This window comes from Chiloscyllium plagiosum, unplaced genomic scaffold, assembly GCF_037043375.1.
Source record: "Chiloscyllium plagiosum isolate Xiang-an unplaced genomic scaffold, Cpla_swu_hap1 HiC_scaffold_29, whole genome shotgun sequence".
Lineage (NCBI taxonomy): Eukaryota > Metazoa > Chordata > Chondrichthyes > Orectolobiformes > Hemiscylliidae > Chiloscyllium > Chiloscyllium plagiosum.
Window position 1 is genome coordinate 34,811,396 of NW_028270167.1, and position 27,569 is coordinate 34,838,964.

Sequence of the window (27,569 nt, forward strand, 5' to 3'; positions counted from 1 at the left end):
AAAGGTTGGTAGGGTGGAAGGTGAGCACCGGGGCATTCTGTCCTTGTTACGGTTGGAGGGGTGGGGTCTGAGGGCGGAGGTGCGGGATGTGGACGATATGCGTTGGAGGGCATCTTTAACCACGTGGGAAGGGAAATTGCGGTCTCTAAAGAAGGAGGCCATCTGGTGTGTTCTGTGGTGGAACTGGTCCTCCTGGGAGCAGATCCGGCGGAGGCGGAGGAATTGGGAATACGGGATGGCATTTTTGCAAGAGGTAGGGTGGGAAGAGGTGTAATCCAAGTAGCTGTGGGAGTCGGTGGGTTTGTAAAAAATGTCAGTGTCAAGTCGGTCGTCATTAATGGAGATGGAGAGGTCCAGGAAGGGGAGGGAGGTGTCAGAGATGGTCCAGGTAAATTTAAGGTCAGGGTGGAATGTGTTGGTGAAGTTGATGAATTGCTCAACCTCCTCGCAGGAGCACGAGGTGGCGCCAATGCAGTCATCAATGTAGCGGTATGTCTGTCCAATTACGACTTAAATGCACTTAAAGTTGGCGAATCTACTACCGTTGCAGGCAAAGCATTCCATACCCTTACTACTCTCTGAGTAAAGAAACTACCTCTGATGTCTGTCTTATACCCGTCTCCCCTCACTTTAAAGTTGTGTCCCCTTGTGTTTGCTATTCCCATACTTGGAAAAAGGCTCTCCCTGTCCACCCTATCTAACCCTCTGATTATCTTGTATGTCTCTTTAAGTCACCTCTCAACCTTCTTCTCTCTAACGAGAACAGCCTCAAGGCCCTCAGCCTTTCCTCGTAAGACCTTCCCTCCATACCAGGCAACATCCTAGTAAATCTCCTTTGCACCCTTCCAAAGCTTCCACATCCTTCTTATAATGCGGTGACCAGAACTGTACACAATACTCCAAGTGTGGCCGTACCAGAGCTTGGTACAGCTGCAGCATAACCTCCTGCTTCTGGAACGCAATCCCTCTATTAATAAAGGCCAAAACACTGTATGCCTTCTTAACAACCCTGTCAATCTGGGTGGCAACTATCATGGATCTGTGTACATGGACACCGAGACCTCTCTGCTCATCTGCACTCCCAAGAATCTTACCATTAGCCCAGTACTTTGCATTCCGATTACTCCATCCAAAGTGTCCTCACACTTGTCCACATTAAACTCCATTTGCCACCTCTCAGCCAGCCCTGCATCCTATCTATGTCTCTCTGAAACCTACTACGTCCTTCGTCACTATCCACAACTCCACCGACCTTAGTGTCATCCGCAAATTTACTAACCCACCCTTCTAAGCCCTCATCCAGGTCATTTATAAAAATGACGAACAGCAGTGGACCCAACACCGACCCTTGCGGTACGCCGCTAGTAACTGGACACCAAGATGAACATGTTCCATCAACTACAACCCTCTGTTTTCTTTCAGCAAGCCAATTACTGATCCAAACTGCTATGTCTCCCACAATCCCATTCCTCAGCATTTTGTATAATAGCCTACTGTGGGGAACCTTATCGAACGCCTTGCTGAAATCCATATACACCACATCAATCAGTTTACTCTCATCTACCTGTTTGGTCACTTTGTCAAAAAACTCAATGAGATTCATTAGGCACGACCTACCCTTCACAAAACCGTGCTGACTGTCCCTGATCAGATTATTCTTTTCTAGATGGTTATAAATCCTATCTCTTATACCCTTTTCCAACACTTTACCAACAATTGAAGTGAGACTCACTGGTCTGTAATTACCAGGGTTGTCTCTACTACACTTTTTGAACAAGGGAACCACATTTACTATCCTCCAGTCCTCAGGCACTATTCCTGTAGACAATTATGATTTGAAGATCAATGCCAAAGGCTTGGCAATCTCTTCCCTTGCTTCCCAGAGGATCCTAGGATAGATCCCATCCGACCCAGGGGACTTGTCTATTTTCACTTCACTTAATAAAATAACATCAGAGGGATTTTGTGCGTGAACATAAGAATAATATGACAACTGGTTGTTGCAAGTGTCTGAAATAAAAAAAATGTTTGGATCTGCCTGACTCAGTTTATAATGGGGTGGCGTCCATTACACAAAACCCACCCCATCGCTGGCACGAGCCTGCCGGTATGAGAGAGAAAGATAACGGAGACGGTAATCCTCTGTTATTATTGGGATAAATGTACTAATTATGATTGGAATGAAATTTGGGTGTGAGTATCCCATTGGTGCAAGTGAGGTGAAAGATTAAGCTGCATTCCCCTGTGCTAATACGTCAGGCACTCCACCCTGATTAACATCATACAAGGAGTGCTCCATGTTGACAGTCATTGAAAAACATTCCATTGCACAATACTAACATCACACATTTTCCAGAGAGGAAAGAAATAACCTTACCAAAAGAAGGTGTCCTTCCGATGGTTTTACTACACATCAAATATGCTGGTTAATCCAACAGTTCAGTCATTCAAGGGATTGCTTGTAACCTGTTTTTTAATCACTTCAGACTGACAAATGAACATAGAATCACTATGTTGTGGAAGCAGGTCATTGAGTCCACACAGACCCTCTGATGAGCCTCAGATCCAGAAACACACTCTTCCCTATTCCTGTAACCCCATGTTTCCCATGGCCAATCTACTGAGACTGCACATCCCTGGTCACCATGGCCAATCCACCTGACAACACCGTTATTTCATATAGTCACTTTGATGCATTGCTTTAAAAACTGCTAATGTCAAACACAATCATGGTCGCGGGTCTGTAAACATTCTGGACAAACACTTTGACATGATGTGATTTGTCACAACTAGGATGAAAAGCTTCGAGCAGGACTTCAGTTGGTTTAGACCTGGCCTTTGGTTTATCGCATAGAACTGAATTCACTTGAACAAAGTCCTTGTGAGGGGCTTGAGCACCACTTGTAGGTTGTAAGTTCTGCTGATGCACTTATTAATGCTGCCATTGATGTGGATACAAGTGACTGTTCATGGGTTTCATATGAAATAGTGCAATCCATAACCTCTCGCAGGATTAGAAAATGGTTCTCGCGTATTTCGAAATGTTGGTTTCAGTTTGGTTTGAGTGCGATCCTGGAAATTACAAATTTTACCAAATTTGAAAACTGGAGAATTGGATTTTGTCCATTAATGAAAGGGTCCCTGGTGCATCATGGTAATATTAACTGAAGACAGCTGAACACAATGTTGTCACTGCCCCTTTCTCTCTCTCTCTCTCTATCGATAGCTTTCTTTCTCACTTTATCTCTGTTGCTCTTTATTTCAATCTCTCTGGCAATTGTTTTGTCAACCAACCTTTTTAAATGCCGTGGTATTAGATGCAGTGTCCATTATCCTGAGGGACAGCTCCACAAGCTGGATGAGGACTCGACCATTTTTCAAGAGAGTTCAGAGGGACCTAATGTCATGGTGCAGGAGGGAAATAAATGGGCCCAATCACCTCAAGTAAGCAGCAGTTTGTGATTGGGAGAAAGTGAGGACTGCAGCTGCTGGAGATCAGAGTCGAAGAGTGTAGTGCTGGGAAAGCACAGCAGTCCAACAGCATCGGAGGAGCAGGAGAGTCAATGTGATGAAGGGTTTATGCTCGAAGCAGTTTGTGACTATCAAGCTCAGAATATTATCGACTCAACCTGTTCAAAGATGTTATTACTCACTTCTGGACTTGGACCTAAACGTCCTGGCTCAGAAGGTGGGACATTACCATTATAAGAGCCCTAATAGCAATAGAAACAAGGAATTGTTTGAGAAACTTGGCAGGTCTAGCAGCATCTATGGAGAGAAAGCAATGTTTCAAGTTCAGTGATCCAGCCGTTTTAACTTTTGCTCCGGATTTCCAGCATCCCAACTTCGTTATTTTATTTTAGCCCTAATAGCAAATTGATGTTGCCTTAAATTACAGCCCTTTAAAGATCTAGTGGGAGGAGGTGGGGCCACAGAGAGGTGAGCAGTTTGCAGCATGTGGTTCCTGTAAAAGAATGAGTTGAAAGGGAGCTCGGTAAAAGAGCTGATTTCAACATAGTGAGTGAGAGGCTGTGGCAGGAATGAGTCAAAGCTTAAAGGTGATGAAAGAAGGTGGATGTAGATCACTGTTCAGTCCAGCTCAATTACACTGGTCAAGAGGAGTGTAAACTAGGCTCAGTGGTTTGCACTGCTGCCTCATAGCGCCAGGGACCCGGGTTTGATTCCAGCCTTAGGCGTCTGTCCGTGTGGAGTTTGCATGTTCTCCCAGTGTCTGTATGGGTTGTCTCCAGGTGCTCTGGTTTCCTCCCACAGTCCAAAGATGTGCAGGTCAGGTGGATTGACCATGCTAAATTGTCCACAGTGTCCAGGGATGTGCAGGCTAGGTGGGTAAGCCATGGGAAATGTGGGGTTACAGGGATGGTTGGGTCTAGGTGGATGCTGTTTGGAGGGTTGTTTTGGACTAGATGGGCCGAATAGCTGCTTTCTGCTCTGTAGGGATTATATCACGCTATGAATGAGCAACAAAAACATTTAGGATTAATATTTTCAGTTTACAAATTTCAAGTTCAGCAGAGGTTTATAAATCCATTTCTGAAGTTAATTAAGATTCTAGATTGTAAATATGATTTAATTTGACCACTGGATCAGGTCACTTGTCTTCTGGGGTGGGAATGTTCTCAGACTCACTCCATTTCTGACATTCACATTTTTCAAAACCTGTCTCACAGGCTGAACCACTTCAGAGAGTGATTACTCTGGTGGTGTGCGGCAGCCTGGGAATGTACCCAGCATCACTGAAGGAAATCCCGGCAACAAGAAAGTAATTAGAGCCAGAACTGGACAGAAAGAATGAGCAGCCAGTGAGACAGAAAGGGACAGAGCATTGTAGCCTAAGAGTGAAACCGATAAGGAGAAACTGAGACAGAAAGAGAGACAGAGCGAGAGAGAGGGTGTGGGCATAAATAGACCTGGCAAAGATTTAAAAGTATAAACCGAAAAGGAACCTGTTCTGTTAAAGACACTTGGGCACAACGAGTTTGGGATTTTGAAGCATGGACCGCGTTCCCCAGCCTGAATGATTACTCTGTTCCCAGTCTCTGTTACCATGGATGTGCTGGAGTATCTGATCTCTAGGCAAGGCTTGTTTGGAATGGTAACCGACTTCTTTGTATCTACTATGACACTCACTCTGCTGTCTGTTATCAGCCTCCTGACCTACTTCGACATCCTTGAGAGTTTCCGTCCATTCCGTTGGCTCTGCAAGGTGACGATTCAGGATAAGGTGAGGAGAAATTGTGGCGTAAAACGAAATTGTTCTGAATGTTTTTTTAACTATGAATTATCACTGCTCTTCTTCCTCTCCTCCCACCAGTTCTCTGTGTCACTCGCCCCCTTACCCTGCTCCAAATGGTAGTGGCAAACTGACGTCCCTTTCATGAAAGTTCATTCTAGGGCAAAGTACATTGCTGGAAAGGTCAGGATGTATTGCCTGTCTTCAGTTACCCAACCAGGTGGATGAGCCAGGCTATTTCAGAGACTGGTTAAGAATCAATGGCTTTCGTGTGACACTGGAGACACCGAATTGGGGGTGTCCCACATCAATGTCTCACTCGTTGATCTCAAGCCATCTCAGATGGCCACGTTCTCAACAGACAGAGAGAAAATCAGCTCGTGTTCCTGCCCAGATCCATCTCGGGCAAGAATGGGTCTGCTGGAGCTTTTGATGTCCAGGTAATGCTTGCTCGCAACCGTTGCTGTCGAGTGCAAACGCAAGGAGCTGATGTTAAACTTACGCAAGACTTGTTAGACCTCAGCCGGAGGATTGCGTGGTGTTGTGGGTCTCCCGTTATTGGGAAGATGTGAACACTTTGGAGAGGATGCAGAAATGATTTACAAGAATGGTTCCGATGATGAGAAATATCAGTGATGAGGATGGAGTGAAGAAGTTGGGACAGTTCTCCTTGGCGCGACGAAGGCTCAGAGGAGACTTGATAGAAGTTTTCAAAATCATGAGCAGAGTAGGTAAGCAGAAACTATTCACAGGTAAAAGAAGCAAGAACAAAAGGGGACAGAGTTACAGTGATTTGGAAACCGAGCGTAGGAGATATGAGAAATAACTCTTTCTCATGGAGAGTACTGTAGTTAGGGTTCGGAATGGACTACCTGGAAATATGGAGGAGGCAGGTTCCATTGAGGAAATCAAGTGGGAACTTGATGATTATTTGGATAGAAGTGGTGAGCAGAGATATGAGGAAAGGCAGGAGACTGGCTGTAGGGGATAGAACCAGGGCAGGCACAATGGGCTGAATATCTTTTTTTATTTCAAAAATATACTTTATTCATAAAATAATTTTGATATCTATACAATTGGTCATGCCATACACATGTGTACATTGCATTCCTTTACATACAGTGATTGGAATTAATCATTCGTATGTAGACATCTGTACATTGACCATCCAGTTCTTCTGCTGAGGCGTCAGTGGAGCCCGATTACTGCGTGGGCCCCCTGTTCTTCTTAGGCAATCAGACGTTACACGATGGTCTTTCCCCACGTCCCTCAACACGTAGTCCTGGACCTTGGAATGTGCCAGTCTGCAGCACTCAGTCGGGGTCAACTCCTTCAGCTGGAAGATCAACAGGTTTCAGACCACCCAGAGAGCGTCCTTCACCGAGTTGATGATCCTCCAGGCACAGTTGATGTTCGTCTCGGTGTGCGTCCCGGGGAACAGGCCGTAGAGCACGGAGTCCCACGTCACAGCGCTGCTCAGGACAAACCTCGACAAACATCACTGCAATTCCTCTCCAGACTTCCTCTGCATAGGCACATTCCAGAAGGAGGTGTGTGACAGTCTCGTTCCCCCCGCACCACTTCGAGGGCAGCGTGCGGTGCGGCTGAGAGTCCGGGCGTGCATAAAGGATCTCACAGGCAGAGCCCTTCTCACCACCAGCCAAACCATGTCTTGGTGCTTGTTGGAAAGTTCTGGCGATGAAGCATTTTGCCAAATGGCTTTGACAGTCTGCTTAGGGAACCGCTCAATAGGATCCGCCCTCTCCTTTTCCCGAAGGGTCCCAAGGACACTACGTGCTGACCACTTCCTGATGGACTTGTGATCAAAGGTGTTTTTCTTCATAAACTTCTCCATGAAGGACAGGTGATATGGAACAGTCCAACTACTCGGAGCGTTCCGCGGCAGCGAGGCCAGGCCCATCCTTCGCAACACCGTGGACAGGTAGGACCTCAGTACATAGTGACACTTGGTGTTTGCGTACCGGGGATCCACGCACAGCTTGATGCAGCCACACACAAAGGTGGCCATCAGGGTGAGGGTGGCATTGGGTGTGTTTTTTCCCCCTTGCCCAGATCATTATACAGCGAGTCCCTTCAGACCCGGTCCATCTTTGATCTCCATATAAATTGGAAGATGGCCCGGGTGACTGCAGCGGTACAGGTTCTGGGAATAGGCCAGACCTGTGCCACGTATAATAGCAATGACAGTGCCTCACACCTGATGACCAGGTTTTTTCCCGCGATGGAGAATATCACCCTGCACCAACTTTGTGACTCTGTGAAAAATGCACATGAAGACTACAGATAAGGGCAAGTGGATTTGGTAGTGTGTGTCCCACTCACAGTCGAATTATTTGGCTATTCCTCATGTATGTGAGACCACTTGGATGAAGGTGTCTTGGGACAATGTTCCTTCAGGGTGAGTAAATGCTTTCAAGAGAGAGGCCGACAGAGAAAACTGTTCATGGGCAAGATGCTGGGGCCTGTGCTAGGGAAGGCTTTGATTGGGTCTTTGTAAAATATTTGCTTTAAATGAACTGTGTTTATTTTGTTAACAGCAATATACACAAGAGGGCGATAATGGGAGGACAGGAGTGCAGCTGTGAGTATTGAAGCTAAAATCATTGACAGAAACAGTTATTGAGATGAAAAATGCTGGAAATGTGGAATAAAAAACAAAGTGCATTGCAGTTCAGTCAGGAGTATTGGGAAGAGTTACCCTGCCAGGATGTGCCTTTCCTCTTGATGTTGACTGACCAGCATGACATTCCAAAGCTGAATCCTGGGATGTGGCTGTAATTACTTCTCCTTCCTCCTATCCCTTTCTTTCAGTCGCTGCCCGTTTTTATCCAGTTTCATTCCTGTCAATTGCTGTCAAACGTTTTCATTGCTCACACTAAAGGCGGTTGTGAGGAAGGGTCACTGGAACCAAATCACTAACACTGATTACTCTCCACAGACCTGCTGAGATTTTCCAGCAACTTATGTTTTTGACTTAGGTTTTCATTTAAGAAGAACGAAACTCATTGTTTAAACATAATCAGGTCTCACCAAAGACAGAACAATTTCAATGATGTGGAGAGACTGGGTTTGTCCTCTTCAGAACAGAAAAGACAGAGGGGAGACTTAACAGAGGCAGTTGGAATAAGGAGGACATTTTGTAGAATAAATTAAGAGGTTTGTTTTCTAACACAACAGAGTCAGTCAGCAAAGTCCACAGCTTTAAAATAAACAATTAAAGAAATCAGGGCAGCAACCAGTCCATTTTCTCATGTGATAATCTGGAATGCAGAGTAACTGGCAAGTTTTATAACACTTGAAACTCTTGAAAAAAGAAATACAATTAAGCACTAAGGACAAAGGACAGAATTAGAGTTCGGTTTTATTGTCACCTGTACATGTATTTGGGGATAAAAGAATACAGTGAAAACGTTACCGTGTCACATTCACATTACATTGCCATCTCAGGGACAAAGGTACCTAGGGACAAAATCACAGGTAAAAAGTAGAAAAATAACAAAATAAGATACGTTACAGCTTTTCTCAGTGTAAAGTTGTAAATAGAAAGAAAGTTTCAAGTTCCAAATACAGGCCTTTGTTAGCCATGGGTCTGCAGTCGTTCCACTCTGAGCTTTCCTCATGAGGGCTCGAACTCTCCCCCTGCATTGGGCTCGATCTCTCTCTCCTCACACTGGGCTCGATCTCTCTCCCCCCACACTGGGCTCGATCTCTCTCTCCCCCCACACTCGGTTCGATCTCTCTCTCCCCACGCACTGGGCTCTATCTCTCTCCCCCGTATTGAGCTCGATCTCTCTCTCCTCGCACTGGGCTCGATCTCTCTCTCTCCCTGCACTGAGCTCAATCTGTCTCCCTCCACATGGACTCAATCCCTCTCTCCCCTCACACTGGGCTCGATCTCTCCCCCTGCACTGGACTTGATCTGTCTCTCTCTCCCACTGCACTGGGCTCGATCTCCCTCTCTCCCCGCACTGGGCTCAATATCTCTCTCCCCCGCACTGAGCTCAGTCTCTCTCTCCCCCGCATGGGCTCGATCTCTCTCTCTCTCCCCCGGCACAGAGTTCGATCTCTCTCTGCCCCCACACTGGGCTCAATCTTTCTCTCCCCACGCACTGGACTCGATCTCTCTCTCTCCCTGCACTGGGCTCGATCTCTCTCTCTCCCCTCACACTGGGCTCAATCTCTCTCTCCCCCCACACTGGGCACGATCTCTCTCTCTCCCCACACTGGGCTCGATCTCTCTCTCTCTTCACACTCTGGGCTCGATCTCTCTCTCTCTCCGTACTGGGCTCGATCTCTCTCTCTCCCCACACTGGGCTCGATCTCTCTCTCTTTTCACACTCTGAGCTCGATCTTTCTCCCTCTGCACTGGGCTCGATCTCTCTATCCCCTGCACTGGGCTCGATCTCTCTCTCCCTCTGCACTGGACACTGGGCTCAATCTCTCTACTCCCCCCGCACTGGGCTTAATCTCTCCCCCTGCACTCGGCTCGATCTCTCTCCCCACACACTGGGCTCGATCTCTCTCTCCCCCTGCACTGAGCTCAATCTCTCTCTCCCCGCAATGGGCTCAGTCCCTCTCTCCCCACGCACTGGGCTTGATCACTCGCCCTGCATTGATCGAGTCCAGTGCGGGGAGAGAGAGAGAGATCGAGTCCAGTGTGGGGGGAGAGGGATCAAGCCCAGTGCGGGGAGAGAGAGAGATCGAGTCCAGTGTGCAGGGAGAGAGAGATCGAGCCCAGTGTTGGGGGAGAGAGAGATCGAGCCCAGTGTGGGGGGAGAGAGAGAGAGATTGAGCCCAGTGTGGGGGGAGAGAGAGAGATTGAGCCCAGTGTGGGGGGAGAGAGATCAAGCCCAGTGTGGGGGGAGAGAGAGATCGAGTCCAGTGTGCGGGGGAAGAGAGAGATCAAGTCCAGTGCGTGGGGAGAGAGAGAGAGATTGAGCCCAAAACCAAGCTGGTGAATTGTCGGTTGAGAAATCTGATCTAACATCAGCACAATGAAGAGAATGTCACACAGCGATGGGTCGATTGATCTAATTTGTTGTTGTTGGATATTAATGGAAATGGAGGGACAGGAAGGTTCAGAGGGTATGTAAACATGGAAGCTACTTGCCCAAAGACACTCTCTAAAGAATTCTCGGGGTCATCCTCAGCCAGTGTGGAGGTCAGTATCATAGAATCCCTACAGTGTGGGAACAGGCCATTTGGCCCAACAAGTCCACACTGACCCTTCAAATAGTAACTCACCCAGACCCATTCCCCTACCCCATTACTCTACATTTGCCCCTGACTAATGCATCTGACCTACACATCCCTGAACACTATGGGCAATTTAGCAAGTGAAACATTGTGTAAGATCTAACTGTTTGTCAGGATAGGTTAGGAAACCAGGAAAATGAATTAGATGTCCCACCTGTGATCACTGTTGCTGTGGATCTCATGCACCTGGAGATAACAGGGTCAAGAAGAAGAATGCTGAACTACGATGCCTCCCATGGTCAAATATGCTAATGCTATTTACTGTCAAGGGTCACACACCCAAATAATATTTGGAAAAGATATTAAAGGGTTTGTCTCAGTTCGATCTCTCAATCAACAAGCAGCACAAAAGTGACATTACAAAGCTAAGTGAAATGATTGAGCTGTAAGAATGCTGATATAAAAATCCACAGTGTGGGGGCATGGACTTGCTCTTGAGATGATGGTGCTTTTTCAACCTGCTGCAGTCAATGAGATGAAGGTATTCTGATTTAGGGAGGGAGGCCCAGTGATGGAGCATAGAACATAGGAAAGTACAGCACAGAACAGGCCCTTCGGCCTATGATGTTGTGCTGAGGGAAGTGGTGAAACAGTGATTCAGTTCTAAGTCAGGATGGTGTGTGCCTCAGAGGGATCTTGAAGGTGGTGATGCTTCTATGTGCCTGCTGTCGTTATCTTCCAGGTTTGGGATGTACCTCAGATTTTTCAGATCTGGAAGTCTACTATAGATAACAGAAAGGAAAGAGTATCTTTAGGGCGGCACGGTGGCTCAGTGGTTAGCACTGCTGCCTCACAGCGCCAGGAACCCATGGATCGATTCCAGCCTCAGGTGATAGTTTGTGTGGAGTTTGCACATTCTCCCTGTGTCTGTGTGGGTTTCATCCACGTGCTCTGGTTTCCTCCCACAGTCTAAAGATGTGCAAGTCAGGTGAATTGGCCATGCTAAGTTGCCCATAGTGTTAGGTGCATTAGTCAGAGGGAAATGGGCCTGGGTGGGTTATTCTTCAGGGGGTCGGTGTGGACTGGTTGGGCCGAAGGGTCTATTTCCACACTGTAGGGAATCTGATCTATTCAATTGTAGGTCGCCTGGATAAAATATGAATATTTTCACACTTGGCCTGACGTTGATTCGTGAGTTCTATGTAGGCACAGCTGACATTCAACATTACTGAGTATTAAGGCGAAACAGAAATAGGATTTGATCAGCATAAGTCTTGATTGCAATAGATGTAGTGTGTTGATAATAGTGACACAATGCATTATGACCACTTGAGGCTACCGTATACATATGTACCAGCAGAGGGAGTCTCCTAGGACCAAAATAATGATATAGGATTTATGTTTAACACTGTTTTAATGCTAAATATTTCTGCATGAATATAAAACTTGCTGACCCAAAGGCTTTGCAATATGGGGTGCAACCTGTATTCCTGTAACTCCAAAGAGCAGATCTAGTTTTCAGAGACAACTTAGTGAATGAAAATAAAAGGAGTGAATGGGGTATTTGACCATAAATCAAGAATGTATCACTTTGTAATAGGTTTCGTGATGTTAATTTTTCTCCTGTTTCCTAGTGACACTGATGCAAAAGGGCAGCCTCCTGTTCAAAGACTTTGGTCAGTAGCAGAGGGGGTGAAGCAGCTGGAGTTGGAGCTGTGCACGGATACCACTGATCAATGCTGCGCTCCCAAGTACAGAAGGACATTTGTGGTGAGCAGGAGGATTTGCTTCTGTTTATATCCCCCTGATATCCAAAACATTATTCCAGTGAAGGAGGGTGTTTCCTTTCTGAGGTTTTGAGTCTGCTCCTCCTCTGGTAATTGACTTTCCTGCACCTTGTGACTCATTGGGTAGTGCTCTTGCCTCTGAGTCAGATCATTCTCTGGTGAGAATCTTACATACAAAAACTAGGCGACCGTGCCAGTGTAGTAAGTGAGTGCCGCAGTACTGAAGGTGTGCACTGAATGAGAGATTCAGCTCACCTGCCATCTTCTCAATGTCCTCCCTGTGACTGCAGCCAGATGAGGCAGGTGAAGAATATGCCTTTGCCTATTCCATAGCTGTTTTTTCCTGGAACAGATCACTGTTGCCACATGCTATATATTTTGGGGTGTGGGGTTGTAACCCCAAATGGGCTCATGAACTCTGAGGAAACAATGGCTGCTCTGTAACTCAGACAGGGATACAACACCCAGACTCTCATTCTGACAATGATATAACACCCGTACTCTCATTATGACAATGATATAACACCCATGCTCAGTCAAACAATGACATAACATCCATACTCTTACTCAGACAACGATATAAAACCCATACTCTCACTCAGGGAGCAATACAACACCCATACTCTCACTCAGACAGTGATATAACACACACGCACTCACTCAGACAGTGATATAACACCCGTACACTCACTCAGACAGTGATATAACACCTGTACACTCACTCAGACATTGATATGACACACACACACTCACTCAGTGATATAACACCCATACCCTCGCTCAGACAGTGATAAAACACGCCGCTCGCACTCAGTGATATAACACGCCTACTCTCACTCAGACAGTGATATAATACCAATACGCTCACTCAGACAGTAATATAACACACACGCACTCACTCAGTGATATAACACCCATACTCTCACTCAGACAGTGATATAACACGCGTACTCTCACTCAGACAGTGATATAACACCTATACTCTCAGTCAGACAGTAATATAATACACACGCACTCACTCAGTGATATAACACCCATAATCTCACTCACTCAGTGATATAACACCCGTACTCTCACTCAGACAGTGATATAACACGCGTACTCTCACTCATACAGTGATATAACACCCGTACTCTCACTCAGACAGTAATATAACACACACGCACTCACTCAGTGATATAACACCCGTATTCTCACTCAGACAGTGATATAACACCCGTATTCTCACTCAGACATTGATATAACACACATGCACTCACTCAGTGATATAATATCCGTACTCTCAGTCAGACAGTGATATAACACACACGCTCTGACTCAGACAGTGATATAACACCTATACTCTCACTCAGACAGTGATATAACACACACACACTCACTCAGTGATATAATACACATACTCTCACTCACTCAGTGATATAACACCCGTACTCTCACTCAGACAGTGATATAACACCCATAATCTCACTCACTCAGTGATATAACACCCGTACTCTCACTCAGACAGTGATATAACACGCGTACTCTCACTCATACAGTGATATAACACCCGTACTCTCACTCAGACAGTAATATAACACACACGCACTCACTCAGTGATATAACACCCGTATTCTCACTCAGACAGTGATATAACACCCGTATTCTCACTCAGACATTGATATAACACACATGCACTCACTCAGTGATATAATATCCGTACTCTCAGTCAGACAGTGATATAACACACACGCTCTGACTCAGACAGTGATATAACACCTATACTCTCACTCAGACAGTGATATAACACACACACACTCACTCAGTGATATAATACACATACTCTCACTCACTCAGTGATATAACACCCGTACTCTCACTCAGACAGTGATATAACACCCGTACTCTCACTCAGACAGTGATATAACACGCTTACTCTCACTCAGATAGTGATATAACACCCGTACTCTCACTCTAAGTGATTTAACATCCACACTCTCACTCTAATGAGCCTACACAGCCAAATTAAAACAGAGGGCAGCAATTGAAAAATCAATATTTAAAGCTTGCAATTTCTGATCAGTGGAACTGAATAGGGATGAATAGATTTTTTTAATTGGGTAACTCAACATATGAAGTTAAGTGAGGTAAATGACATTCTGATACAGGGTAGAGAAATAGTCTGAGAATATGGGCTAGATATTTCAGGAGAGATGTTAGGAAGCACTTTTACACTGAAGGATGGAACTCTTTTATTTAATTCATCCACGGGATGAGGGCATCACTGACTCGGCCAGCATGTATTGAGTAGTCTGCCACACAGAGGCAGCCATATTGCTGTGGGTCTGGAGTCACATCGAGGATGGCAGCTTCCTTCCGCGAAAGGACATTAGTGAAGCAGATGGGGTTTCCCTGACAATCGTTGTATGGTCATCATTAGAATCTTAATTCCAGATTTTTATTGAATTCAAAGTCCACCATCTGCCATGGCAGGATTCGAACCTAGGCCCCCAGAACTTTCCCTGGATCTCTGATTTAACAGAGCAGTGACAATACCACTCTGCCATTGCCTTCCCTTCTTCTACAAATTGCAGTAGATGCTCGATGAATTGTTGATTTAAAATCAGCCTTGGATGTTTATGTTAAACAGAGGCATTAAGGGATGTGCCCCAATGGCAGGTATCTGGAGTTGGCCCACAGACCCACCGTGATCTCATTGAATGATGGAACAGTCTCGAGTGGCTGAATGGCCTCCACCTGTTCCTATGCTGCAGATCACCCATGATCCCAGTGATTTATTTTCTCTACCATGATGCCTGGTTAAGGAATGGTGGAGGATGGAGAAGTCAAACACATATCCATCATCTTTCATTTCAGAAGCAGCACCAGGAGATTTGCCGGCTCTCTCACCTGTTGCAGAGTCTTGGGGGTCAGTCTGCTGGAGCTGAGGGACAGTCGGAGACATTCCGAAACTATGAATTATCCAGGGGCACCTTTAGCCATCGCTTTTCACCAGAGGGCAGCACAGAGCAGAATAATGCGAAGGTGGACAACATGGTAACAGCCAGAGACAGAGGGAGGATTCAGGTCTTAAGCAGCAAACTCCAGTCACTGAAAATGTACACCAAGGAGAGGTGAGTCTCTTGATTACTGTCTGTGGGTCCCTGGCAATATGGCTGGAACAAACCGTTACCTATTAAACCCTCAGCCAGAATTTAATCGTCAACAAAACACGGAAAAACACATTGAGTGTCCATTCTTCTGATTGTTAATTGTTGGATCTTGCTGTGTACAGATTGGCTGTGCTCCCAACACAATGGTGACTAGACATTATTTTAACGGCTGTAAAGTACTTTGTGAAAGACGATATACAAATGCAAGTTTCCCTTTACTTTTCACTAAATGACCCACTTCACCCCATCATGAAATGGACCCCGTTGTAAATTGAAGGACATGGGTTTCATGGGTGAGGGTATGAGGTCTGTCCAGTGTCTTCCCTATCCCCTGTCTCTAGGTTTGGTGATTTGGAATTACTTTGTCACTAATTTCCCACAGGCTGTTTGCTTAATCCAGTAACCAGGCTCACTGGATAAATCCTGCAACATGCCCATCCCAAAGTAACTTCTCTTGTTCCTAGGCCTTTCAAATTTACCTGAAATATTCTTTGACAACAACTTTGTACTTTACTGTAGCAAGCAGCCCAAGGTGCTTTGACCAATTCCTGGGGTGAGGATCCCCAATTTGTTTCAGTCCTGCATGGGGCACCTCCCAAATCCATAATCCCTCTGATATAGGAGCGAGAAAATACTGCCCTTCTTTATTTGAACATCCGTGCCTTAGAATCGTAGAATCCCTGTGGTGTGGAAGCAGGCCATTCAGCCCATCATGTTCACACCAACCCTCTGAAGAACAGCCCACCCAGACACACACTCCCAACCCTAGCCCCGTAACCCAGCATTTCCCATATCTAACCCACCTAGCCTACACATCCCTGAACACTACAGGCAATTTAGCATGGTCAATTCACCTGACCTGCAGATCTTTGGACTGTGGGAGGAAACCGGAGCACCCGGAGGAAACCCACACAGACATCTGGGAGAATGTGCAAACTCCACACAGAGAGTCGCCTGAGGGGGGAATCGAACCCAGGTCCCTGACACTCCGAGGCAGCAGTGCTAACTGCTGAGCCACGTTGGGTTGGCTGCAGCAAAGTTAAGAATGGATCCAAAAAAACCAAAGAACTGGAAATCGGAACCGAAAACAGAAAATTGCTGGAAAAAACTCAGCAGGTGGGGCAGTATCTGTGGAGGGAAAGCAGAGTTAACGTTTTGCGTCCAGTGACTCTTCTTCAGAATTAATTTTTTTCTTTTTTTTATAGCTAGTGAAATGTTGGTACTGTATATATACTAAAGAAGTGTTGGAGGAGGGAAAAGAATTAAACAACATGTGGAGATGGAGATTGGAGATAGAGAGAAAGACAGTTGGTCAGACAAAGGACTGGGTAATGATTAATCTGGGAGAATGAGTAGCTGCTAATGGAGACCATTAGTGGCTGACAGCGTGTTGTGTGTGGTAGCAGCTCATGTGAAGACAAAGCCTGGTGTGTAGGATTGGGGGTAAGGACATGGGTGAAGGTGCTCAGATCCTGAAATTATTGAAGTTGATATTGAGTCTGTGAGGCTGCAAGGTCCCCAAGCAGTAAATGAGGTCCCGTTCTTCCTGCTTGTACTGAGCTGCGCTGGAACACTGCAGCAAGGCCGAGACAGGGATGTTGGCCAGGGGACAGGGTGGGGTGTTGAAGCGGCAGGCAGTTGGAAGCACAGGGTCATTTTTGGAAATGAATTAAGTGTTCTGCAAAGTGGTCGCCTCGTCTGTGTTTTGTCTCCCCAGTACAGAGGAATCCACACTGTGAACAGTGAATATCGTAGACTGAATTGAGTGAGGTGCAGGTAAAGTGCAGCGTCACCTGGAAGGTGTGTCTGGGGCCTTGGATAGTAAGGTGGAGGGTGATGGCATGGGGAGTGGGGAGATGTTGGGAGTGGAGGAGGAGTGGGCCAATGTGTCCTGGAGGGAATGATCGCTGCAGAAAACTGGCAAGGGAGTGCTGGCATCCAACTGGGTGGTGGTAGAAATGGTAGCTCATGATTCTTTCTATGTGGATGCTGGCTGGATTGTAGTTGAGCATGAGGGTGACCCTATCACTGTTGTGGATGAGAAGAGAGGGGTTCTGAAGAATGGTCACTGAATCTGAAACATTATATCTGTTTCTCATTCCACCCTGACCTTAAATTCACATGGACCATCTCTGACACCTCCCTCCTCTTCCTAGACCTCTCCATCTCCATTAATGATGACCGACTCAACACCGACATTTTTACAAACCCACCGACTCCCGCATCTACCTCGATTTCACCTCCTCCCACCCTACCCAATTCACTCTTTTGAAAACAAAATGCAAAAAACTGCTCCAGAGTTTATTTGCATCAATAAATAAACTTATTCCCAATTCCTCCGCCTCCGCCGTATCTGCTCCCAGGAGGACCAGTTTCACCACAGAACACACCAGATGGCCTCCTTCTTTAAAGGCCATAATTTCCTCTCCCACGTGGTTGAAGATGCCCTCCAACGCATCTCAACCCCACATCCTGCACCTCTGCCCTCAGACCCCACCCCTCCAACCGTAACAAGGACAGAACCCCCCTCATCCTCACCTTACACCCTACCTCCGCATAAACCGCATCATCTGCCGACATTTCAGCCATCCCCAAACAGACCCCACCACCAGGGATATATTTCCCTCCCCACCCCTTTCCGCTTTCCGCAAAGACTGTTCCCTCCATGACTACCTGGTCAGGTCCACGCCCCCCAACAACCCACCCTCCCCTCCTGGCATCCTCCCCTGACACCGCAGAAAGTGCTAAACATATGCCCACACCTCCTCCCTCACCTCCATCCGAGGCCCCAAAGGAGCCTTCCACATCCCTCTTACACCAATGTCATTTATTGTATCCATTGCTCCTGATGAAGTCTCCTCTACATTGGGAAGGCTGGACGCCTCCTCACAGATCACTTCAGAAACATCTCGGGGACACCTGCACCAATCAACCACACCGCCCCGTGGCCCAACATTTCAACTCCCCCTCCCACTCTGCTGAGGACATGCAGTTCCTGGGCCTCCTCCATCACCACTCCCTCACCACCTGACGTCTGGAGGAAGAACACCTCATTTTCCGCCTCGGAACACTTCAACCCCAGGGCATCAATGTGGACTTCACCAGTTTCCTCATTTCCACTCCCCCCACTTTACCCCAGCTCAGCACCATCCTCATGACCTGTCCCACCAGTCAATCTCCCTTCCCGCCTATCCGTTCCACTCTCCTCTTTGAACTATCACCTTTATCCCTTCCTCCATCCACCTTTTGCACTCTCATCTACCTTCTCCTGAGCCTCACCCCCCTCCCATTTATCTCACCACACCTGAGGCTTCCAGCCTCATTCCCGATGAAGGGCTCCTGCCCGAAACGTCGATTTTCCTGCTCCTCGGATGCTGCCTGACCTGCTGTGCATTTCCAGCACCACTCTGATCAGGACACTAGTTTCTGAGAGGCAGAGTATGGTGTCAGCAAGACTCAAGGGTTACCTGTAAGGCAGGAGAAAACATAGTCCCTGGAGCATAACGTTCTGTAGCAAGAAGATTTCTCATGAACTGGCACAGAACCTTCTAGAAACTCTTGTTGAATATGTGTACTGTCTGCTGTTGAATGCAACAATGATAGTGGTTCCCACAGCGTTTATTCCTGAAAGGGAAACTGGGATTTTTAGCAGCCAGTATGAACTGATGCAAATAATCTCTGGAGCAGTTTGTTTGCATTTTGGTTCCAAAAAGGTGAAAGGTAACTGACTGGTCCAGGTCTGTTCACCTGTAACTGAGTGCTGTAACCCCGTCTGCTCTGAACTACAGTCTTGTTGGCTCAATTCCCATGTAACCCCCCCGCCCCCCCCCCCAAGCCTGTTCCATAATTCAAAGTGTCTTATTCTGTGACTTAGCTCAATATACACACCCTTTCCCTATGTTGCTGAGAGTCCTTGACTGACAAAAATCTATCAATCTTAAATTTAAAATTAACAACTGGTTGAACATGTCATGACCACAGGGCGTGTCAACCTTTTAACTTCCAATGTGTCCTGTTCAAAAGACACTAACACAGCCGACATAACTGTGGATATAAATCCTGTGGCCATTTGGAGTTGAACTCTAGAAGGTCACACCTGCAGGTGTCAAAAGGAAGCTTTAAAGGGGGAGATACAACCTGAACTGTAATCCCCTCTGAGGATCTCAGCCTGTGAAATGATGATAGGAAAAATTGATAATCTGGCCAGGCAACATATTTGTGTTAAAAACAATGACTGCAGATGCTGGAAACCAGATTCTGGATCAGGGGTGCTGGAAGAGCACAGCAATTCAGGCAGCATCCAACGAGCAGTGAAATCGACGTTTCGGGCAAAAGCCCTTCATCAGGAATAAAGGCAGAGAACCTGAAGCGTGGAGAGATAAGCTAGAGGGGGGTAGGGGTGGGGAGAAAGTAGCATAGAGTACAATAGGTGAGTGGGGGAGGGGATGAAGGTGAGGGCGCATTATGAGGGTGAAAGGTTGGAGTGGGGGAGGGGGGTCGACAGGTTGAGGCGGTTAATGTCCCGCCGGCAGTTGGAAATGAAGAGGTCGAGGGCGGGTAATAGGCCAGCACGGGGTGTCCAGGTGGATGCAGTGTGTTGGAGGTGGGCGAAGGGGTCCTCGGAAGGTGGGCGGGAGTCTTCATTGTGAAAGTAAGCTCGGAGGCGGAGGCGGCGGAAAAAGTGTTCGACGTCATGGCGTGTATTAAATTAATTGATGCGTGGACGGAGGGGGATGAAGGTGAATCCTTTGCTGAGGACTGATCGTTCGTCCTCAGTGAGGGGGAGATCTGGGGGGATGGTGAAAACTCGGCAGGGCTGGGAGCTGGGATCTGGTGTGGGTCCAGAGCTGGGAGTGGGGTCGGAGCCAGTACCTGGAGTGGGTGTGGTGGTGGGGAGAATGGGGGTGGAGTCATGAGCAGGGGTAGTGTTCCCCTCGGGGTTCTGGGGGGTGGGGATAGTGACAGTGGGGTCTGTGGGGGGCGTGTCAGCAGAATGCAGGTGAGTGGCGCTGGTGGGGGCGGAAGTGATGGCAGACACGGCAGTAGGGGTGGCGGAAGTCACTGAGCGTGTGGCATCGGCGATGATGTGAGGGCCGGAAGTGGCTGTGGGAGTGGCCATGATGGGGGCGGAAGTGACATCATCAATCAGCGTGGGGGTGGTAGCTGCATCAGCCGCATGGCTAATGGCGTTTCTGAGGCCAAGGAACGACCGACTTGACACTGACCTTTTTTACAAACCCACCGACTCCCACAGCTACCTGGATTACACCTCTTCCAATCCTATCTCTTGCAAAAATGCCATCCCATATTCCCAATTCCTCCGCCTTCGCCATATCTGTTCCCAGGAGGACCTGTTCCACCACAGAACACACCAGATGGCCTCCTTCTTTAGAGACCGCAATTTCCCTTCCCACATGGTTAAAGATGCCCTCCAATGCATCTCATCCACATCCCGCATCTCCGCCCTCAGACCCCACCCCTCCAACCGTAACAAGGACAGAACGTCCCTGGTGCTCACCTTCCACCCTACAAACCTCCGCATAAACCAAATCATCCGCCGACATTTCCGCCACCTCCAAACAGACCCCACCACCAGGGACAAATTTCCCTCCCCACCCCTTTCCGCCTTCCGCAAAGACCGTTCCCTCCATGACTACCTGGTCAGGTCCACGCCCCCCTATGACCCACCCTCCCATCCTGGCACTTTCCCCTGCCACCGCAGGAACTGTAAAACCTGTGCCCACACCTCCTCCCTCACCCCCATCCAAGGCCCTAAAGGAGCCTTCCACATCCATCAAAGTTTTACCTGCGCATCCACCAATATCATTTATTGTATTCGTTGCTCCCGATGCAGTCTCCTCTACATTGGGGAGACTGGGCACCTCCTAGCAGAGCGCTTTAGGGAACATCTCCGAGACACCCGTACCAATCAACCAAACCGCCCCGTGGCTCAACATTTCAACTCCCCCTCCCACTCTGCCGAGGACATGGAGGTCCTGGGCCTCCTTCACCGCCGCTCCCTCACCACCAGACACCTGGAGGAAGAACGCCTCATCTTCCGCCTCGGAACACTTCAACCCCAGGGCATCAATGTGGACTTCAACAGCTTCCTCATTTCCCCTTCCCCCACCTCATCCTAGTTTCAAACTTCCAGCTCCACACTGTCCCCTTGACTTGTCCGGACTTGTCCGACCTGCCTAGCTTCTTTTCCACCTATCCACTCCACCCTCTCCTCCCTGACCTATCACCTTCATCTCCTCCCCCACTCCCCCATTGTACTCTATGCTACTCTCTCCCCACCCCCACCCTCCCCTAGCTTATCTCTCCACGCTTCAGGCTCTCTGCCTTTATTCCTGATGAAGGGCTTTTGCCTGAAACGTCGATTTTGCTGCTCATTGGATGCTGCCTGAATTGCTGTGCTCTTCCAGTACCACTGATCCAGAACATATTCGTGTTTCCCTCTTTCAAGAATACACAGGTAGAGGAGTTGATAGTGCGGATACACCCTGGTCTGTATGTGTTAGTGGCCTGATGTCTTAGTGACCTAGTGAGCTTTGAAAACAGCAATGAAAACAGCCCTGCATTGCAAGTATAGAAAGGGTAGATGTTCTCTCTCACACTGAATGCAGCTAGCCACTCACTATTAAAAGGAACCAGGGCGAAGGGATTTTAATCAACCTGTAAAACCAAACATCTTGAAATTTCCTGAAAGAGGGCTTATGCCCGAAACACCGATTCTCCTTCTCCTTTGATGCTGCCTGACCTGCTGCGCTTTTCCAGCAACACATTTTTAAGCGCTGATCCCCAGCATTTGCAGTCCTCACTTTCTCCATCTTGAAATTTCCTGCTTACCTCTCACTGTCAATGCTCCCATCAACTGTAACAGCCACAGCTTTTATTAACTAGACTTCACAAATGACTCAGAAATCGATCTTGATTCTTTCTTAATTATTATCTTTTTTCGGACTCAATTCCATTTATTCAGACTCACTTCTCATTCCTAGTTAAAAATCACACAACACCAGGTTATAGTCCAACAGGTTTAATTGGAAGCACTAGCTTTCAGAGCGCCACTCCTTCATCAGGTGATAGTCAGGTGGTACAGAGCGGTGCTCCGAAAGCTAGTGCTTCCAAATAAACTTGTTGGACTATAACCTGGTGTTGTGTGAATTTTAACTTTGTACACCCCAGTCCATAATCGGCTCCTCCAAATCATTCTCATTCCTAAACTGTTTGTGTTGCATTATTTATTCTGGAGTTTAGTAATGAATAAAACCACTTTTTTGTTAACTCAAGAAAGCGTGGTTGAATTGGCTCCTTGTTAAAATATAAATTCATTTGGGTCTGGGTAAAGGTATCTGCAAACGAAAGGGTCCTTTACAAATAAACTGTGTTGCAACCACTGACAGACGGGTGAATGACGATCCTTCCCTCCTATCCGGGAGGGGGGGGAGTTTGACAATTTGAGAACCACAATAATTTGGGAAGCCTGACCTGGAGTCATTTGCAGAATTTAGACAACTCCAAATATCTACCTCTGCAAGAAGAATGTTTTCTTAGTTTACTGATGAAAGATCTGGGTCCAGTTTTTAGACTAAGGCCCCTCACCTTAGACACTTCAAACAATCAAAATAATTTCTCTCTCTCCCCACCCCATCTGTCCCACTTCATGTGTTGAACACTGGAGTGAAATATTCCCTCACCTTCTCAATTCCACGGATTACAACCCTGGCTTTTATTCTCTGCCTTTAGTGTCCAGTAATCATTGTAGCGGATTTATGTTGCACTGTCTCTCTAGATCTTTGCAATCTAACTCATTGTTCTGAATTCCAGGCTGCAGTTACTGAACAGCTTTGCAGGTTGTTATGAATCTTATCGATTATCGTATGATGAGCTTCATCACTGGGTGATGCGGACCAGCAGGTTTGAGGAATGGGTTCATTCCCTTGCATGTGACAGTGAGTCTCTGATCATCACAAATCTCAATCACCAGAAGGTGAGGATTCTCTTTGTATGAGCAAAACCTGTCCAAGTGAGGGACAACTCTGGCTTAATTAAAGGAGTCCCCTTGTTACAGGACTGTTGCACGTATAGCGCAGTAATGTACCAAGAACCTCCCATCAACCAGGAACCTACTAACGTGTGGAATTAGTGAAACAATCACTGTCGTTTTTGGCTATTTCCACATTCGTATTATGATGGTCTCTAGGTGGTCTCCGTACTAGGCCAGAGAGATACATACAGCTGCACAGTAGCAACAGAGGTTTCTATCTGCAAGGTGCCTTCAACAACTCATCCAGTCTCCTCAAACAGCACCTTCCAAACCCACGACTACCTCTATCTTGAAGGATAAGGGCAGCAGATACATCGGGACACCACCACCTGCCACTCACCATCCTGACTATATCGCCTATCACTGAACCAACATCTTGGTATTCCCTCTCTCATGGCATTATGGGTCAGCCCCCAGCAGGTGGACTGCAGTGGTTCAAGAAGGTAGCTTACCACGGCCTTCTCAAGGGGCAACTAGGGATAGGCAAAAGAAAAATTGCTGGCCAGCCAGTGATGCCCATGTACCTAGGACAGAAAGAAACAAAATGACCTCAGTCTTGTGCTAGGCAGATAGACTCATATTGGTCCCAGTTGTGTACCAAGCCAGGCGTACTCGTCACAATTGTGTACCAGGCCAGGTGTACTGGTCCCAGTTGTGTACCAGACCAGGCGTACTGGTCTCAGTTGTGTACCAGACCAGGTGTACAGGTCCCTGTTGTGTACCAGGCCAGGAGTACTGGTCCCTGTTGTGTACCAGGCCAGGTGTACAGGTCCCAGTTGTGTACCAGACCAGGTGTACAGGTCCCAGTTGTGTACCAGGCCAGGAGTACTGGTCCCAGTTGTGTACCAGGCCAGGAGTACTGGTCCCAGTTGTGTACCAGGCCAGGAGTACTGGTCCCAGTTGTGTTCCAGACCAGGTGTACAGGTCCCTGTTGTGTATCAGGCCAGGTATACAGGTACCAGTTGTGTACCAGACCAGGTGTACAGGTCCCAGTTGTGTACCAGGCCAGGTGTACAGGTCCCAGTTGTGTACCAGACCAGGTGTACTGGTCCCAGTTGTGTACCAGACCAGGTGTACAGGTCCCAGTTGTGTACCAGGCCAGGTGTACAGGTCCCAGTTGTGTACCAGGCCAGGTGTACAGGTCCCTGTTGTGTATCAGGCCAGGTGTACAGGTCCCAGTTGTGTACCAGGCCAGGTGTACAGGTACCAGTTGTGTACCAGACCAGGTGTACAGGTCCCTGTTGTGTATCAGGCCAGGTATACAGGTCCCAGTTGTGTACCAGGCCAGGTATACAGGTACCAGTTGTGTACCAGACCAGGTGTACAGGTCCCTGTTGTGTATCAGGCCAGGTATACAGGTACCAGTTGTGTTCCAGACCAGGTGTACAGGTCCCTGTTGTGTATCAGGCCAGGTATACAGGTACCAGTTGTGTACCAGACCAGGTGTACAGGTCCCTGTTGTGTATCAGGCCAGGTGTACAGGTCCCAGTTGTGTACCAGGCCAGGTATACAGGTACCAGTTGTGTACCAGACCAGGTGTACAGGTCCCTGTTGTGTATCAGGCCAGGTATACAGGTACCAGTTGTGTACCAGACCAGGTGTACAGGTCCCAGTTGTGTACCAGGCCAGGTGTACAGGTCCCAGTTGTGTACCAGACCAGGTGTACAGGTCCCAGTTGTGTACCAGGCCAGGTGTACTGGTCCCAGTTGTGTACCAGGCCAGGTGGCCTGGTCCCAGTTGTGTACCAGGCCAGGTGTACAGGTCCCAGTTGTGTACCAGGCCAGGAGTACTGGTCCCAGTTGTGTACCAGACCAGGTGTACAGGTCCCAGTTGTGTACCAGACCAGGTGTACAGGTCCCAGTTGTGTACCAGGCCAGGTGTACAGGTCCCAGTTGTGTACCAGGCCAGGAGTACTGGTCCCAGTTGTGTACCAGGCCAGGTGTACTGGTCCCAGTTGTGTACCAGGCCAGGTGGCCTGGTCCCAGTTGTGTACCAGGCCAGGTGTACAGGTCCCAGTTGTGTACCAGGCCAGGAGTACTGGTCCCAGTTGTGTACCAGACCAGGTGTACTGGTCCCAGTTGTGTACCAGGCCAGGAGTCCTGGTCCCAGTTGTGTACCAGGCCAGGAGTAGTGGTCCCAGTTGTGTACCAGGCCAGGTGTACTGGTCCCAGTTGTGTACCAGGCCAGGAGTACTGGTCCCAGTTGTGTACCAGACCAGGTGTACTGGTCCCAGGTGTGTACCAGACCAGGTGTACTGGTCCCAGGTGTGTACCAGACCAGGTGTACTGGTCCCAGGTGTGTACCAGACCAGGTGTACTGGTCCCAGTTGTGTACCAGACCAGGTGTACAGGTCCCAGTTGTGTACCAGGCCAGGTGTACTGGTTGGAAATGTGTTGCTGGAAAAGCGCAGCAGGTCAGGCAGCATCCAGGGAACAGGAGAATCGACGTTTCGGGCATAAGCCCTTCTTCAGGAATGGGGAAAGTTTGTCCAGCAGGCTAAGATAAAAGGTAGGGAGGAGGGACTTGGGAGAGGGGCGTCGGAAATGTGATAGGTGGAAAGAGGTCAAGGTGAGGGTGATAGGTCCGACTGGGGTGGGGGCGGAGAGGTCGGGAAGAAGATCTCAGGTTAGGAAGGCGGTGCTGAATTTGATGGATTTGACTGAGACAGGGTAGGGGGAGGGGAAATGAGGAAACTGGTGAAATCCGAGTTCATCCCTTGTGGTTGGAGGGTTCCTAGCCGGAAGATGAGGCGTTCTTCCTCCAACCGTCGTTTTGTTGTGGTCTGACGATGGAGGAGTCCAAAGACCTGCATATCCCTGGTGGAGTGGGAGGGGGAATTGAAATGTTGAGCTACAGGGTGGTTGGGTTGGTTGGTCCGGGTGTCCCAGAGGTGTTCTCTGAAACGCTCCGCAAGTAGCCGGCCTGTCTCCCCAATATAGAGGAGGCCACATCGGGTGCAGAGGATGCAATAGATGATATGTGTGGAGGTGCAGGTGAATCTGTGGCGGATATGGAAGTTTCCTTTGGGGCCTTGGAGGGAGGTGAGGGGGGAGGTGTGGGCGCAAGTCTTGCACCTCCTGCGGTTGCAGGGGAAGGTGCCGGGAGTGGAGGTTGGGTTGGTGGGGGGTGTGGATCTGACGAGGGAGTCACGGAGGGAGTGGTCTCTACGGAATGCTGATAGGGGAGGGGAGGGAAATATATCCTTGGTGGTGGGGTCCGTTTGGAGGTAGCGGAAATGACGGCGGATGATGCGCTGTACATGGAGATTGGTGGGGTGGTAGGTGAGGACCAGTGGGGTTCTGTCCTGGTGGCGGTTGGAGGGGCGGGGCTCAAGGGCGGAGGAGCGGGAAGTGGAAGAGATGCGGTGGAGGGCATCGTCGACCACGTCGGGGGGGAAATTGCGGTCCTTGAAGAAGGAGGCCATCTGGGTTGTGCGTTTTTGGAACTGGTCCTCCTGGGAGAGGATGCGGCGGAGTCGAAGGAATTGGGAGAATGGGATGGCGTTTTTACAGGTGGCAGGATGGGAGGAGGTGTAGTCCAGGAAGCTGTGGGAGTCGGTCGGTTTGTAGTAGATGTCCGTGTTGATTCGGTCGCCTGAGATGGAAATAGAAAGGTCGAGGAAGGGGAGGGAGGAATCTGAGACTGTCCAGGTGAATTTGAGGTCGGGGTGGAAGGTGTTGGTGAAGTGGATGAACTGTTCAACTTCCTCGTGGGAGCACGAGACGGCGCCGATACAGTCATCGATGTAGCAGAGGAAAAGGTGGGGGGTGGGGCCAGTGTAATTGCGGAAGATGGATCGCCTGAGATGGAAATAGAAAGGTCGAGGAAGGGGAGGGAGGAATCTGAGACTGACCAGGTGTACTGGTCCCAGTTGTGTACTAGGCCAGGTGGACTGGTCCCAGTTGTGTACCAGGCCAGGTGTACAGGTCCCAGTTGTGTACCAGGCCAGGTGTACTGGTCCCAGTTGTGTACTAGACCAGGTGTACTGGTCCCAGTTGTGTACCAGACCAGGTGTACAGGTCCCAGTTGTGTACCAGGCCAGGTGTACAGGTCCTAGTTGTGTACCAGGCCAGGTGTACAGGTCCTAGTTGTGTACCAGGCCAGGTGAA

The 27,569-nt window shown here is 48.3% G+C and overlaps 1 protein-coding gene across 2 annotated transcripts in view; it reads left to right on the plus strand.

Moving 5' to 3' along the window:
- The first annotated feature begins 4,711 nt into the window (after positions 1 to 4,711).
- The window catches only part of LOC122540526 (uncharacterized), a 35,918-nt gene continuing 13,060 nt past the window's right edge, over positions 4,712 to 27,569 (plus strand). Inside the window, exons 1-5 of one of the 2 annotated variants that reach the window (XM_043676392.2) lie at positions 4,712 to 5,242; positions 7,810 to 7,853; positions 12,103 to 12,238; positions 15,112 to 15,368; positions 23,241 to 23,403. In XM_043676392.2, coding sequence (XP_043532327.2) covers positions 5,036 to 5,242; positions 7,810 to 7,853; positions 12,103 to 12,238; positions 15,112 to 15,368; positions 23,241 to 23,403 — 807 coding nt within the window. In that variant the 5' untranslated portion in view covers positions 4,712 to 5,035. The remainder of the gene's footprint in view (positions 5,243 to 7,809; positions 7,854 to 12,102; positions 12,239 to 15,111; positions 15,369 to 23,240; positions 23,404 to 27,569) is intronic. The other variant, XM_043676391.2, reaches the window with a different exon arrangement.